The sequence below is a fragment of the Rutilus rutilus genome (genome assembly GCF_951802725.1).
Source record: "Rutilus rutilus genome assembly, chromosome: 8".
Classification (NCBI taxonomy): Eukaryota; Metazoa; Chordata; class Actinopteri; order Cypriniformes; family Leuciscidae; genus Rutilus; species Rutilus rutilus.
Window position 1 is genome coordinate 32,837,094 of NC_140222.1, and position 14,991 is coordinate 32,852,084.

General features: G+C 38.3%; 1 protein-coding gene across 1 annotated transcript; it reads left to right on the forward strand.

Annotated features, from left to right (window-relative positions):
• The first annotated feature begins 767 nt into the window (after positions 1 to 767).
• On the forward strand, positions 768 to 14,991 carry LOC311295557 (uncharacterized protein). Its single transcript, XM_084417027.1, has 7 exons — positions 768 to 862; positions 8,720 to 9,889; positions 11,272 to 11,370; positions 11,961 to 12,056; positions 12,163 to 12,279; positions 12,397 to 12,630; positions 14,142 to 14,991. The coding sequence occupies exons 1-7, from the start codon at positions 805 to 807 to the stop codon at positions 14,945 to 14,947; spliced, it is 2,580 nt and encodes an 859-aa protein (XP_084273153.1). The 5' UTR covers positions 768 to 804; the 3' UTR covers positions 14,948 to 14,991.

A 14,991-nucleotide genomic window follows, 5' to 3' on the forward strand; every position in this document is an offset into this window, starting at 1 on the left:
ACTAGTTGAGGTGTGTTCGATTTAGGGTTGTGCTAAACTACAGGACAGTGGCCCTCTAGGATCCAAGTCAATATAAGCGCCATCTGGTGGTCACTTGAGATACTGTCCCCATGAAATCAAAATAGACAATTCGTGTTTTTTTTTTTTTTTTTTTTTTGTGGAATACTGGAGTATTTATTATAAATTAATTATTTATTTTAAATTCATGTGCCCTTGAACTCTTGCAGTGACTTTTCTGATGATGTGTTAATTGGTGCAAGGGCTAGGCAATGCATGCCACTTGTCGCACGCATGATATCACAGCAATAGCTCAAAACCAGAACAATCCAATCAATTCCCCATTAACAAAATCAAGTCTTTTTTGCCGTTTCACTCGGACATATGTCAAAATATCGCAACTTCTGTTTCATGCCAACTTACATTGTTTTACCATGAAAAATATTGTAAGGTGGGGACTTTTCATGCTTTTTTGTAAGTGTAAACCTAGACAATATAAGCGCACCAAAGTGGTGACCACAACTAAGCTCTTGTTTATGTTTAAGTGACCAGTCACTGGATTCGGTCCCTCTGAGCAAATAACTGAATCTTCCCTTACAACTCCACATTAGTCCGGTTACCCAAAAAGTAGGCAAAGGTTAAAGGCCATCTGATTCGAGAAGGCAGCTGCTCCCAGTGCTGACGCTTGTGCAAATGCTTCAATGTCCATGAGCGCCGCCCCACCCCCAGACCCTCCTCAGGCCCTCTTGCGTCTCTCCAGGGGTATATATAGACTGAGAAGGGAACTGGACAGTCCTGGCAGTCAAAATGAGGCTTTTCCTCCCCTTCTGCTGCCTGCTGTCTCTACTGGCCCTCACCACTGCAGGTAAGAAGCTTAAAAAACTGGAATTTGAACACAGGCGGGCTGCTGAACCAAGAGCTGCGGTTGACTTCTATGTTAAGAGTGACTGGCTTTTTGTCTGGGACAAACTGGCCTCAAGTTTAGCACAAGATAAAGACTGTAATCTGAAATCCTAGATCGGATTGCTTGTCCTTGGTGAAGATGAGAGCTGCATCGGTTGCATATTCATATAGCTGATGTATACTGTGAAGTGTTTTATGGAATGGATATGTTGGGTTTCTTGGTAGCAGAATTTCCTCTCATTTTTGTCTTTATGAACTTGAATATGTGGTTAAAGTAAGTTAATGCAATTAAATTGTTCCTTGATCTCAAGTGTGAATTATTCACTATATTATGAAATATACTCCTATTTTTCATTTTGGTTACATATACTTGTAAAAGTTTTTAAATATGCCTTTGAAAATATAAAAATATGATTTATTCACAAATATATATAAATATCATAATATCCATAAATACTGAACTATACAATCCATAAATATCAGGAATGGTGAAAGAACATTGTGCTTAGTACTTGTTTCGTCTTCAAACCAAACTTAGGTGTTCAGCCGGTAAAGTTTAAATCCCGTCTGGCTAGAGCGCTTCCCATAATGTTAACGCGTTAGGTCAGTAGGCGGAGAGTAGGTGTCTTGTGTGGCTGTTTGAACATGTTCAACCACATGAGCGTTTACACTACGAAAGCAATCCGGTCGGATGCATTTTCAACTACCTCTGGAAGGTAGTCGACTATCAGACCAAAACGCATCTTAATACCAGGTGTAAACTGGGCCATTGTAATCTCGGATGCATCAGAGAAGCTACTGGCACAAAGTTAGTCTGCAGTCTTACAGATGTAAATATTAGGGATGCACCGATATGAAAATTTTGGCTGATACCGATAACAGATAATTCGATAACTGATATATTAAATCTAAATCCAAATTTTTATATAATTTTTGAGAGCCTGATAACAAAAACAAAAGAATCACCATTAAAATCCATGTCCAAAGCACACAATTATAATGATGTTCTCATTATAATCTTATGTAGCCTATATTACAGATGTTGCTCTTAACTGTATTTTCTTTTTTTCAAGTGATTCCAATCATATTTCAAGCAATTCAAAACCATCATGGTGAGCAGTGCGCATTTGAAGTGTCTCAGCTGAAGGAAGTCATACATTATTTATCGGCTTTAATATCGGCCAAATTTTCTTATTGGCCAATAACGATATGGTGGCCGATATATCGTGCATCCCTAGTAAATATAAATTCTTATGTCTTGTTCTCTAAAACTCCAATAGAATTCATGATTCTATTCAAAATGTAAGAGAAACAGTTGGCGGCTTTCTTGTTTCTAAGCAGTGCAAGAAAGCCAGTTACTGTTGGTCAAATAATTTGAGGCTGTAGCTTCCTCTGGCTTGCTTTCAAGTATTATCCTTGTCTGTCCTTGCATTGTTCTTGTTCTCTTTCTGTGTCTGTACGGTCAGGTGGAAAGGCCTAGTGCACTATGTAATCAGACACTCTTCCTCGGCCGGTTGCGTGGTCATGCTTCACAGCTCCACAGCTCCACTTACACGCCCCCTTGTACTTTCTATCCGCATTTACACTTCCAGTCCACAGCTGCTGTCACAACGGTACTGTCTCAATCAGACTTTATTTCTGTCTTGCAGGCCTTGTAGGGGCAACCATTATGTTAACAGGACTTAAAGCCTCTGTCCTGCCTACTGTATGCAGCCTGTTTTAGCACCTGGGGTTTTCCCTGTACAGTCCACTCACAGCAGCCAAGCATACGTAGACATTACTCGCAGTCGCAAACCAGAGTAAACTATGTTGCTACACAAACGCATACAATCAGCAAGCCGTACACACTTAAGGTATTTTAAAACACAGCCACACATGCAGTATACAAATAAAACCAAACCAAATCAATCCCAAATCACTACACTCTTAAGGCAAGTTGTAAATATTTTACGTTTTGGCGAACGGGTGGCTAAACCCGTTAGGTTTAGGTGTGGAGTTTTAATCATAGTTTTTTCCTAAAAATCATAGGCCTATATTTTCGTACAAATCACGTCTGTGTGAATTTATATAAAATTGTCACCTCATACAAAAGATTCCTCATGAGACTGAGGTTGAACCAAACAAACAAAATGCCATGTGAATTATCGGTAACACTTTAGAATACTGTTCCATCATAGGTTGCCGAATTCCATGTAGGTTTTCGCCACCAGACATCGCATTTTCAAAACAATAACAAAGGCGAAGCTTGATGACGCTATGAAGGAGATTGGAACGATGGGAAATGTCGTTTTCACCATCCTGAGATGTATGGAATTCTCTAATCATGTTCACGGATGAGATAATTAATTAGATTTTGTATTATATATATATTAGCCTGTTACTGATATGTGACTATTTGTCAAATGATTTCGTGGGTTAATCCTGCGCGGTTTTACACGTTTAAAACAATCGTAGCCTACTAAAAGTAAATTTGAACGAACCCACAGTATTTGCAAGTAATGGCTAAATATTGTTATGCAACACATAGGCTACTGTATTTAATTTCACTGCCATAGACTTGGCCTCCTGTTAAAAAGCGTTACTGAAGTAAAAACAAAGTGCAGTATAACTGTATGTATATTGCTGTAGGTAAGCAATAAATCATATATATTTGCTTACCTGTCTATTAAAAAACATGCGAGAGCGATGCCAAGTCCAAGTTTCCACGTCGATATTGATCCTTGTTTTATTTCTCTGTTTTTCCCAAAGCCTGTTTGCCTCAGTTGATCCACGTTTACGGTTTTTGCTGAACGACACAACTGCAGCTTGCGAGATACTGTATCATAGATCCCTCATTAGTGGCTTACATAAAGTGGCCAATTGAAACGGCCGCTAATGAGGCGTCTATCTATGGTTTCTACAAGCGGAAACCGAGGATAGAGCGAATATTACGTCATTGATACGTGACAATGACAAGGGACGAGTCATTATTTAAAACTGGAATTTCTCTGGATTTTCAAATCCTTTGGAACTTTTGGGATAATGTAAGTATGAAATAGCCTATATCAATCACACTGTGCTAGTGCTTTTTGAATATTTTATTACAAAAATCTTACATATTGTATATTTAAATAACAAGAAATTCTGATTAGTAAGTAATAGCGCTCAGTTGAATGTGGCAGTTAGCTATTCTACACTATTAGCTAATCAATATTATTGTTTTTTTAATACCTCCCAGGACTAAGAACTACAGTTTCATAATTAATGAGAGTAATGCACATTGTATAATTGATTCTAAAGTAAAGATCAGAAGTAATGACTCAAGTATTACCAAATCCTTTAGAAGGAACTGCTAATTATTTGGATCAGTATTCAAAGTGAAAAGCATGATAACTCTCTAGTAATGACTGAAGTCATTGTAAACTTTTGAGGTTTTTGTAAGGTTTCAGATAGTAATTGCTTCAGATGGATTTGGTAACACTTGAGTCATTACTAGTGGGTTTCCATGATCTTCACTTTAGAAAACTGACCAGTAATTCCTTTAGAAGGATAACACTTGAGTCATCACTATCCAAAACCTTACAAAAACCTCAAAAGATTACAATGATTTCAGTCATTACTAGAGAGTTATCATATTTTTCATTTTAGAATACTTTAGTGATTAGTGGAACTGTGCAACTTTTGAAACTTGCAGTCATTTGTGCATTTCTACTGGAACAATTCTGAACCTTGATGAGAAACATATGGAATTCATCTGGTTCAGATTCTTCTTAACAATTCAGGTCCTTTAATGCTTCCATGAATTAATTATTTTAAAGAATAGAAAAAAATGTATTAAATTTTACTGTCAAAAAAGTGCCATATATTTTAAATTAACTGAGAAACTGCTATGTTTGTGATACATTAAAAAGATCCAGATCATAAGATCATTCTCTCAGGAATTGGACTTAGTGCTGAATGTTTTTATATTCAATAATAAGGACCAGATCATAAGAGTCATTCATTTGTGAATCAGACTTCATCGATTGCACTAAATATTTCCAGTGATTAGTAATACAGCAAACTCTCAAAGTATTCAGTGGAACAAAAGCTAAGTTTCCATCCACCTATTTTCATGTGCATTTTGGGATATTGCGTCAAAAAAAGCTGGATGGAAACGCCAAAATGTGCATAAATTCTAAAAATGCATTTTTTTTTTATCTGCTAAAACAACATGCACATCAATTCCGATGGAAACACATTTACCAAATAAATCCCTTTATGTGCAACACAAAAAAACTTGCGTGACTTTGCCTCAGCAGTGGATGTGATTTGATAACTGGACCAATTTCATTGCGAAGCATCTCAAATGTTGGTTTGATCATTCTGAAATGCCTGAGCCAAAGTCTGTCATCAAAATGAATTGGTATAATGACCTTCCAGACGTGTCTCACATGATTGCATTGGATTTTGCCTAGTGACCAGAGCTATCTTTGAAAAATCACTCCTGTAGACACGACCATCACTGTGTGCTTGTAGAGTAGAATAGAGTGGCTTGGCAGAAGGAAGTCAATGGTATCAAAAAAGGAATGTACATTTACAAGCTGAACCTCAATGTCATTTTAGCAGAGAATAACAGAGAAACTCTTTCTCAGAGGGCAGGCTATTTGTGTCATGGTGAAGACCTGGGACTTGGGATCGAGCACCTGTCCATTCCTGTCCTCACCTCAGGACATACTGTCAAAGGGGGATGGGCTGCTCTCCGTCACTTACAACTTGGAAAAATGCATGTATATATATATATATATGACTTAGTTGGTTTCATGCTCTTATTTTTTCTCCCCATCCATTGTCTAAAAAACAATACCTGTGTGGATTTAAGAAAATCAAAATGGCAGAATATGATACTGAGCTATACACACTATTCTGTAGCACATGACAACTAGCCTTTCTGTCAATTTCAGTGACATTTAAATAAAGACCTCATTATGAGGTCAGATAAATAGTTATCATTCCCTCATCTATTTTCTTGTACTATTTCACATTATTGCGTTGTTGCGATGATGTAACCATAATCTTGGACTGGTAAATAGGAGCAGTAAAGAGTAACTCTTATGACATAACATGGCCTTAGGCCTTCAAAAGTATTAGCACACTCATGGTTGCGTTGATGACACTCTTACACTTGGTCGATATGGCTTAAATACAGCTCTCCTGGGTCTGTGAGCGTATTAAGTGTGCAAAACATATCACACTTACACTGACCAGAGCCAATTCAATCAATTAGAGACTTCTAAGGAACACACAAGCCTGTCAAGAGAGAACTTTTACAAGCAAGTGGTCAAATGCCAAAGGTGGAACATGTTTATCTCAACTAACTATAGCCAATCTGGTGCCCTCTGCTGTCAGCACGATTTTGAAATGTTGTTCAAGTGTTTCAAAGACACTTTCCCCCATGTTTCACTGACAAGAATTAAGCCTAGTCTCAGATTAAAATGCTTGTTTGAACTGTTTTAACTGAAAGCAACTTGACATACAGTATCTTAAAATATATCAGAGCCAGTTTTGTCTTAAGATGCACGTCAGTAATGTTTAAGGGCCCATTTATAAAATGTCCTAATTGAAGTAAGGCCTAGTCCACGCTTTATCTAAGTCCTGTCTGTGAAACCGGGCCTACAGATTAATTTGGGGTTTGTCTTTTAAGGGTACACTCTTAGTTCAGTGGGTTCCTATAGAGAAACCTATGGTTCTTGACTCGGTTTTAAAGAACTCTTTATCCCAAAAAAGGTACTATAGGGAGAAATGTCTTAAATTATTGCAAAATAGTTTCATGTTTAACAGTTTATTTAATTTTTTTTCTAATTATGTTTGAGCGGTTTAATTCATAAAATTTTATTAAAATGAAAAGTGAATTACAACAAAATTAATCAAAACTAAACCAATAAAATGACCCCATGATGCACCCCTAAAAGGTTCTATATGAAACGCATGACGGAACCCTTTAAGGTTCTATATAGAACATTTTCTTCTATGAGTGTAATTTGACAAGTCCTTTGAATGTGCATTTTTTTACACTTTAATACTCTAATGCAGTCCTAAAGTAGGCATATAATGTAGTACATAACAAATCTCCATGAATTGCATTGAAGGCCACTGAAATAGCTATGAACTGAAAAACTTCAGTCTGCAACAAATTATATCAGAAAACAATATTAATCCACAAAGTAATGCACCGATATTTACAATTTGATGATTGTTTGCATGAAAGCAGAGCTGTACGTTTCAGTGTAAAGTTAAACCTAGAGGTGGGAATCTTGGTACAAAGCCGCCATGCTAACACCCTTATCAGAGCTGGAGGACAGAATGAAAAATAAACCTTGTTCTTATGATCCACATGGACAGAAAAGACTTGGCGTTCTCTTCTCCTGCCAGCTCTGCTTCCTATTTCAGGATGTGATTCACATGAAAAGCATTTAGCTCTCATTGAGCGCATTCATCGCTGCATGAATCACAGACATGGGTCATCACCACAGACTCACATATTCACACCAAAGCAGCCAAGACATGTTGTTCAAATTCATAAACCATGGTATTACAGCTATAATATTTTAAGATATAGTTTTTTACATGATTTAGGACAGTAACCACGGGTGTTTTGTTTACTGTGACGTTGTAGATGGTTTGGTCTCAAACACAGAATGCTAAATGCTAATGTTATATGTCAGATACTTCTCTTCAGGAGAAGTGATGTTATGAGGAAGGCAGAGATGCGACTTGTACTGGTGATGCACCAATATTTCGGCAACCAAAAATATTCTGCCGAAAACAAAAAATCCGTTTGCACTTCCCTGTGACCAGAAATAATGCTAGAGCAGCAATATTTAAAATGAGCCAGTCTGAAATATTGTGAGGCGACTTGTTGCTGAAGAACTTTACTATGCCAACAGCCATATCACCCTGTAGCTCAATAATGGTTGCCCACTGAAGCTAAACAAGGTTGAGCCTGGTCACTACCGGGAGACTTCCTGGGAAAACAGGCTGCTGCTGGAAGAGGTGTTAGTGCGGCCAGTAGGGGGCACTCACCCTGTGGTCTGTGTGGGTCCTAACTCCCCAGTATAGTGATGGGGACGTTAAACCAAGGTCCTGACTCTCTGTCATTAAAAATCCCAGGATTTCCTTGAAAAAAAGAGTAGGGGTGTAACCCCGGTATCCTGCCCAAATTTGTCCATTGGCGTCTCTCCATCATCATGGCCTCCTAATCATCCCCATATGTATACTGATTGGCTTCATCACTTCATCTCCTCTCCACCAATAAACTGGTGTGGTGTACGTTCTGGTGCAATATGGCTGCCGTCGCATTATCCAGGTGGATGCTGCACATATGTGGTGGTTGGGAGATTCCCCCTTCCAAGCACTTTGAATGCCAAGAAATGCGTAAAATATAAATGCAACAAATTATTATGACTGTTTTATGACCTGTAAACAACACCTTGAACAGAATATGTAATCAATTACCCAATTTTTATTAGTAAAACCTGATATTTGGTTTTCAACTAAATATTTTTTTATTTATTCGTTTTTGACGTTTCAGTAAAAAAACTATTTTGGTGCATCACTAACTTGTAGATAGTCACATTGTTGCCATTGTGTTGTAATAATTTAGATTTATTTATTTGACAGATGCTTTTATCCTAAGCGACTTGCATTGTATTTAAGGTACACAATCCTTGCTTTCCCTGGTAATCAAACTCATGACCTTGTTTGAGCAACAGTAAGGCATGTATACAAATGTGATTTATACTTCAAAATGTGGGAATGTGCTGAGTTATATATTGGTTAATTTGATTGTTTTCCTTTGCAGATGCAGTGGGGTCTGAGGCTGAGCCGCTTGTGCCGCTCCAGCTGAAGTCTGAAGGCGAGCTGTTCAACTGCTGTGATGGCACAAAGGATATCAGTCAAAGCTCCTCCAATGACACTCCCGCACCAAACAGACCTGTCTGCCAACCCTGTGGCACCGGTGCTCATACTGACACCGCGGCAGAAGATGTCAGCTCTAACGAGGATGAAGAGGATGAGGTTGTTTCAGAAGAGAAATCTGATGAGTTGAGTCATGAGGAGGCCTCTTCTGAAGAGATATCTGAGGAGGAATCACATGAAGAGGAGGCAGAAGTTGAGTTAGAGGCATCCAATGAAGTGGTGGAGGAAGAAGTTCTTGAGGAGGCATATGACGTGAGGGAGGAAGAGGAGGAGGAGGAGGAGGAGAATTCAGAGGTAGACAGTGATTTAGAGGCACAAATGGTTGTTGAGGAATCTGTCGAAGAGGAGATTGAGAAGGAGGTGGTTGAGGAAGAGGACGGACTTCAGACTGAAGAGGAGGCAGGTGAAGATGAGGAACTTTCTCAGACTGAAGAAGAGCTAGCTGAGGTAGAGGAGGGTCTTCAGATTGAAGAGGAGGCAGGTGAAGAAGAGGAACTTTCTCAGACTGAAGAAGAGGTAGTTGAGGAGGGTCTTCAGACTGAAGGTGAAGCAGGTGAAGAAGAGGAACTTTCTCAGACCGAAGAAGAGGTAGTTGAGGAGGGTCTGCAGATCGAAGAAGAAGCAGGTGAAGAAGAGGAACTTTCTCAGACTGAAGAAGAGGTAGTTGAGGTAGAGAAGGTTCTTCAGACTGAAGAAGAAGCAGGTGAAGAAGAGGAACTTTCTCAGACTGAAGAGCTATTGGAGCAGGTGGAAAAAATATCAGAAGAGGTAGCAGAGGAAGAGGACATAGAAGAGGAGGCTGTAACAGAGGAAGAAGGAGTTCCTGAGGTTGAACCAGAAGAACCAGAAGCCTTAAAAATGGTGGAAACAGAAGAGACTGAGGGACTTGCAGCAGATGTTGTTGACGAGGTTGTTGAATTGGCCAAAGAGGCAACTGAGAAGCTTGTAGAACCAACTTCAGAGCAAATCATGGTCCAAGAAGAAGTTCCTGCACCTGCTGAAGAAGTAACGGTGGAAGAAGTGTCAGATGATATACCAGCATCTAAAGCATCTGGTACAGTATAGTTCAGTCAGCATTAATAATATTGAACATTTAATGTTAATATGAGATGAGAGAATGTCTAATTGTTGAATTGCGATCAGTTTAAGATTTTCAAAAACAAAGCAGCGAAGGTCAACGAAGCAAATTTGCATGACCAACTTGAACCCATTGCAAAATCTGGGTGTGGAAATCTTTGCTAAATTCTCAATTCCTTGAATTCTTATAGAAATGACTGGATTTCGCCTGCAAAAATCTGCTAAACAACAGTAAATCTGACTGCACCTCTGCTGCTGTTCGGCTAGACAAATTAACGAATTTTAGAAAATACTTTGGTTGACAATTTTTTTAGCGAAATTTCACATAATTGTTACTAATGTCACCTCTACTCTAATTTAAAATCTAATGTAATAAAGAGCATCAGAATAATCACAAAGCTAATGGTTAAACTCCGTTATAGTGGAAATAACCAGAGAGAAGGCGCTATGTTGTTGTCCCGTCGTTAAGGGGCAGGGTGGGACACTATTGTAAAAGTCAGTTCCTTGTGCTTCTTCACCTGATACTTTGGTCAAAGGGGGCACAAGAATAAACCCACCACCAAAATAACCAAACAGAAATAACACTTGGCACAAGTCCAATGGCCATTTATAACAATATGTTCTCTGGCCTGCATGGAGGACAGTTTTGTAATGGGGAAGAAATGTTTCAGATGCTTTTAATAGTACAGTGAGTGTGTTTAACTGGCTCCAAATACAGCTGATGTAGATGTTGCAGTAGATAAACCCAAATGACAGTTGCATTCTGTTTTGGAGCTAGGTTATTATTGTCAACTGAGATTAATAATAGTCAATACATTGTTTCCTGTTATTGTGATTCTAGTGTAAATACAGATGCAGCTTCTTTCCTCAGAGATCTTGTTTACTTCAGGTGTAAATTCAAACTGTGGAAATGTTCTGTTGATTCCACAACTGATTCCTTAAAGGGATAGTTCACCCAAAAATGATACTCACTCTCATGTTGTTCCAAACCTGTAAGAATTATCCATATATATATATAATCCACAAATAATAAGTCTATCCATATTCTTTAAAATATCTTATTTTTTGTACAGCAGAAGAAAGAAATGTATACAGGTTTAGAACAACTTGAGGGTGAGTAAATGATGACGACATTTTTATTTTTGGGTGAACTATCCCTTTAACTACAAAGAATGCCACTGATACAAAATACATAAAAACAAAATAGAAATATGTCCATAAAATAAAAACCAAATGGTAACTATTTAACAAAAAATAAAATAAAACTTATAAAAAAAATGTAAAAAAAAGCCACATAAAAAAAAAAAATGTTGATGACATGAGATTCAGGTTTTATGCTGGCTATTTTTCCTCTGGCAGTGGAGGAAACAACCCCCTCAGGTTCTTCCGCAAGAGATCGATCTCACATTGAGGAGACGCTGCGTCTGGCAACAGCTGAACCTTCACGGGAATTTGTCGGTGAGTCATATGAAAATACAAAATAATAAAATAAAGTATTACATCCTGTTCAGTATTTACCACATCAGGCCAGTTATGTCTACATTAACCAATGACATTTTAGCTTGACTAAAACAATTTTGACAAAAAGCACATTTTTTTGGTCACACATCACCTATAGTATGCAAAATCATAAGCAATTAATTGTTTGCTCAGAAATATCTTGCTTATTACTGTTTCAAGAATTTATTGAACTTCCCACAATGTGCACTGTAAATGTGATTTTTCTTTTGTCAAATCATTTATGTGGTTCAGATAACATAATATTTTGAGTTTGTGTTGATTAAACCAACTCATTTTTTTTATTTCAATTAACTTAAAATGTTAAGGTCATTGAACCAAATTTTTTTTTTACAGTGAAAACAATAATTAATTTAATATCTTATTTATCGATTTTACTTATTCAATATCTTGAATCTTCATTGCAATGTTTATATAATCTATGTAGCAATGTCTATAATGCAAACTAAAATCAGTCCCCAGAAAATGGTCAAATTATAAACAAGTTCATTCTGCTATTATAATCGTTTCATCAACTCTGCCTCTCATAGACGCTCTGAAGAAGCTGCAGCATGTCTACCACACTGCGATTAAACCCTTGGAGAATGCCTACAAATACAATGAGCTCAGGCAGCATGAAGTATCAGGTGAACGGATGTTTTACATCATCAGATGACTGCTTTACTACTACAAAAAGTGTCAAAATGAAGCCCTCACCTCAGTTAAACGGTCTGTTTTCTTCACACTGATCAGATGCAGAAATCACCTCTAAGCCCATGGTCCTGTTCCTTGGTCCCTGGAGCGTTGGCAAGTCTTCCATGATCAATTATCTTCTGGGTCTCCATGACACTTCACAACAGCTTTACACTGGTAACACATCAGTCATTAAATGGATGAATGCACAATGAAAGAACCACATTAAATGAGCTATTATATAAGAGAATATTAGTTCAACATCTCCTTCATCTCGTTCTTTTGCTTTCTCAGGGGCTGAGCCCACAACCTCAGAATACACTGTCCTAATGCACGGTGAGAAGGTTCGCAACATCGAGGGCATTGTTATGGCTGCGGACAGTTCCCGCTCCTTCTCGCCACTGGAGAAGTTTGGTCAGGGGTTCCTGGAAAAGCTGGTGGGAATCGAGATGCCGCACAAACTCCTGGAGCGCGTCACATTTGTAGACACACCTGGAATCATTGAGAACCGCAAACAACAAGAGAGAGGTGAAAAGATTGCATTGACAAAGACACAAAAAATATAAAGAGTCTAATATTTGAAAGAGGATGTTCAGATAAAACGCATTGAATAACGTTAAACGTTCTGGCTTATTTGAAGCAGGGATAGTAATCGTGAAGATTTTAACCATTTCTGTTCCTTAATGGTTTCGTTAATGATTATTTTAGTACTTCTAAGGAAAACATGCTTAGAAAAAGAAATGAAGTTCCATTTATGAATTATGAGATCATTTGCAATTCTTGCAAAAATACTTTTTTAGAGGTAGCATAAATGCAATCAAGTTATTGGGCTTACCTATTAAACAACAATACAAAAAAAAAAAAGAAAGTTTGGTCAGTATGATTTTTTTAAATAATATTTTTATTCAGCATGGATGCTTCATATTGATCAAAAGTGACAGTATAGACATTTATAATGTTATAAAAAATTATATATTTTAAATAAATCCTGTTCTTTTGAATTTTCTATTCATCAAAGAATCCTGTAAAAAATGTATTACGGTTTCCACAAAAATATATTAAGCAGCACAACTGTTTTCAACATTAATAATAATCAGAACTGTTTCTTGAGCAGCAAATCAACATATTAGACTGATTTCTGAAGGATCATGTGACACTGAAGACTGGAGTAATGATGCTGAAAATTCAGCTTTGATCACAGGAATAAATTACATTTCATATTCAAATAGAAACAGTCATTTTTAAACTGCAATAATATTTCACAATATTACTGTTTATACTGTGCCTTGGTGAAGAGACTTTAAAAATCAAAAACATCTTACAGACCCTAAACTTGAATGGTAGTGTATTTCTTTAACTACACATTATATGAACAACCAGCCAGTAACTAGTTAGTTGACTCACTAAAAATAATTGACTCATTAAAGTAATTATTTGGGGAATTGGACTACACTTGAATGCATTTGATTCACTGAAAGAACCAGTTCGTATGAATCATTCGCATGAGGACAATACTCAGTTTTGGCCGTGATTGGGCGGGCTTTGAATAGCAGTTGGGCTGGTTTTGTTACGCAAACCTGCACAACCCTGACAATACTTCACTGGTTGCACATTTACCACCCGTTTCACAGACAAGGCTTAAGCCTATACTAGACTAAACTGCATGTGTGAGCTGGTTTAACTGAAAGCAACTTGCATATCAGTGCCATTGTTTTGATGCATGCCACCAGTAATGTTTTTTTTTTCTAAGGCCTTTCTAATTTAACTAAGGCATAATCCTGGCTTTCTCTAAGCCCTGTCTGTGAAACCAGGCCCTAGCTTTTTAGTTTTGGCGCCACAGATTCACTAGTGGTGTTTCGGCTCCACTGAATACATAGCTTTCAGAGTATTTTAGTACGGTATTCCCTCAGTATCTAAATTCTTTTTTTTTTTTTTTTTTTTTCTCAAATGAACCATTTCTGAATAAGAATCAGATTATAAAATAAAAGTATAACATTCTGCCTTTGAGCACGTTTACAATTTGTGTTGTTGTCCTTTAGGGTACCCCTATAGCGAAGTGTGCCAGTGGTTTATCGACCGTGCTGACCTCATCTTCCTGGTGTTTGACCCAACCAAACTGGATGTAGGATTAGAACTGGAAATGCTGTTCAGACAGATGAAGGGACGCGAGTCGCAGATCCGCATCATCCTCAACAAGGCCGACAGTCTGACAACCCAGGACTTAATGCGTGTATACGGCGCCCTCTTCTGGAGCATGGCCCCCCTGATTAATGTGACTGAACCCCCACGCGTCTACGTGAGCTCCTTCTGGCCGCAGGACTACAATCCTGACACCAACAGAGACCTTTTTAAACGTGAGGAGATCTCCTTGCTGGAGGACCTAAATCAGGTCATTGAGAACCGCCTGGAAAACAAAATCGCCTTCATCCGCCAGCACGGCATCCGCGTGCGCATCCACGCTCTCCTGGTCGACCGCTACTTGCAGACGTATCATGAGAAGTTGGGCTGGTTTAGTGACCCACAGGAGGTTTTCCATGATATCGTCAGTGACCCTGACAAATTCTACATCTTCAAGTCCATTCTGGCCAAGACCAACGTGAGCAAGTTCGACTTGCCAGAACCGGAGGCGTACCGGGACTTCTTTGGAGTGAATCCTCCCAGCGGCTTTAAGGTCCTCTCCTCATACTGTGGCTGGACGGGAGGATGCATGCTGGAGAAGATTGATAAGGCCATCACAGATGACCTGCCGGCTTTGCTCAGCAGTTTGGCAGAGAAAAGGGAAGCCAAGGAAGAGGCAGCTGCAGAAACCAAGGAGAAACCCCAAAACCGTTGGCGGAGACAGTAAAAGAAGAACGGAGTGAGGGTTTATTTTCTACCTGAGGCACAATC

Coding starts and splice junctions, on each gene's coding strand:
- LOC311295557 (XM_084417027.1), top strand. CDS start 805: ATGAGGCTTTTCCTCCCCTTCTGCTGCCTGCTGTCTCTACTGGCCCTC. Junction 12,057..12,162: donor CAGGCAGCATGAAGTATCAG/GTGAACGGATGT, acceptor CACACTGATCAG/ATGCAGAAATCACCTCTAAG. Junction 12,280..12,396: donor TTCACAACAGCTTTACACTG/GTAACACATCAG, acceptor TTGCTTTCTCAG/GGGCTGAGCCCACAACCTCA.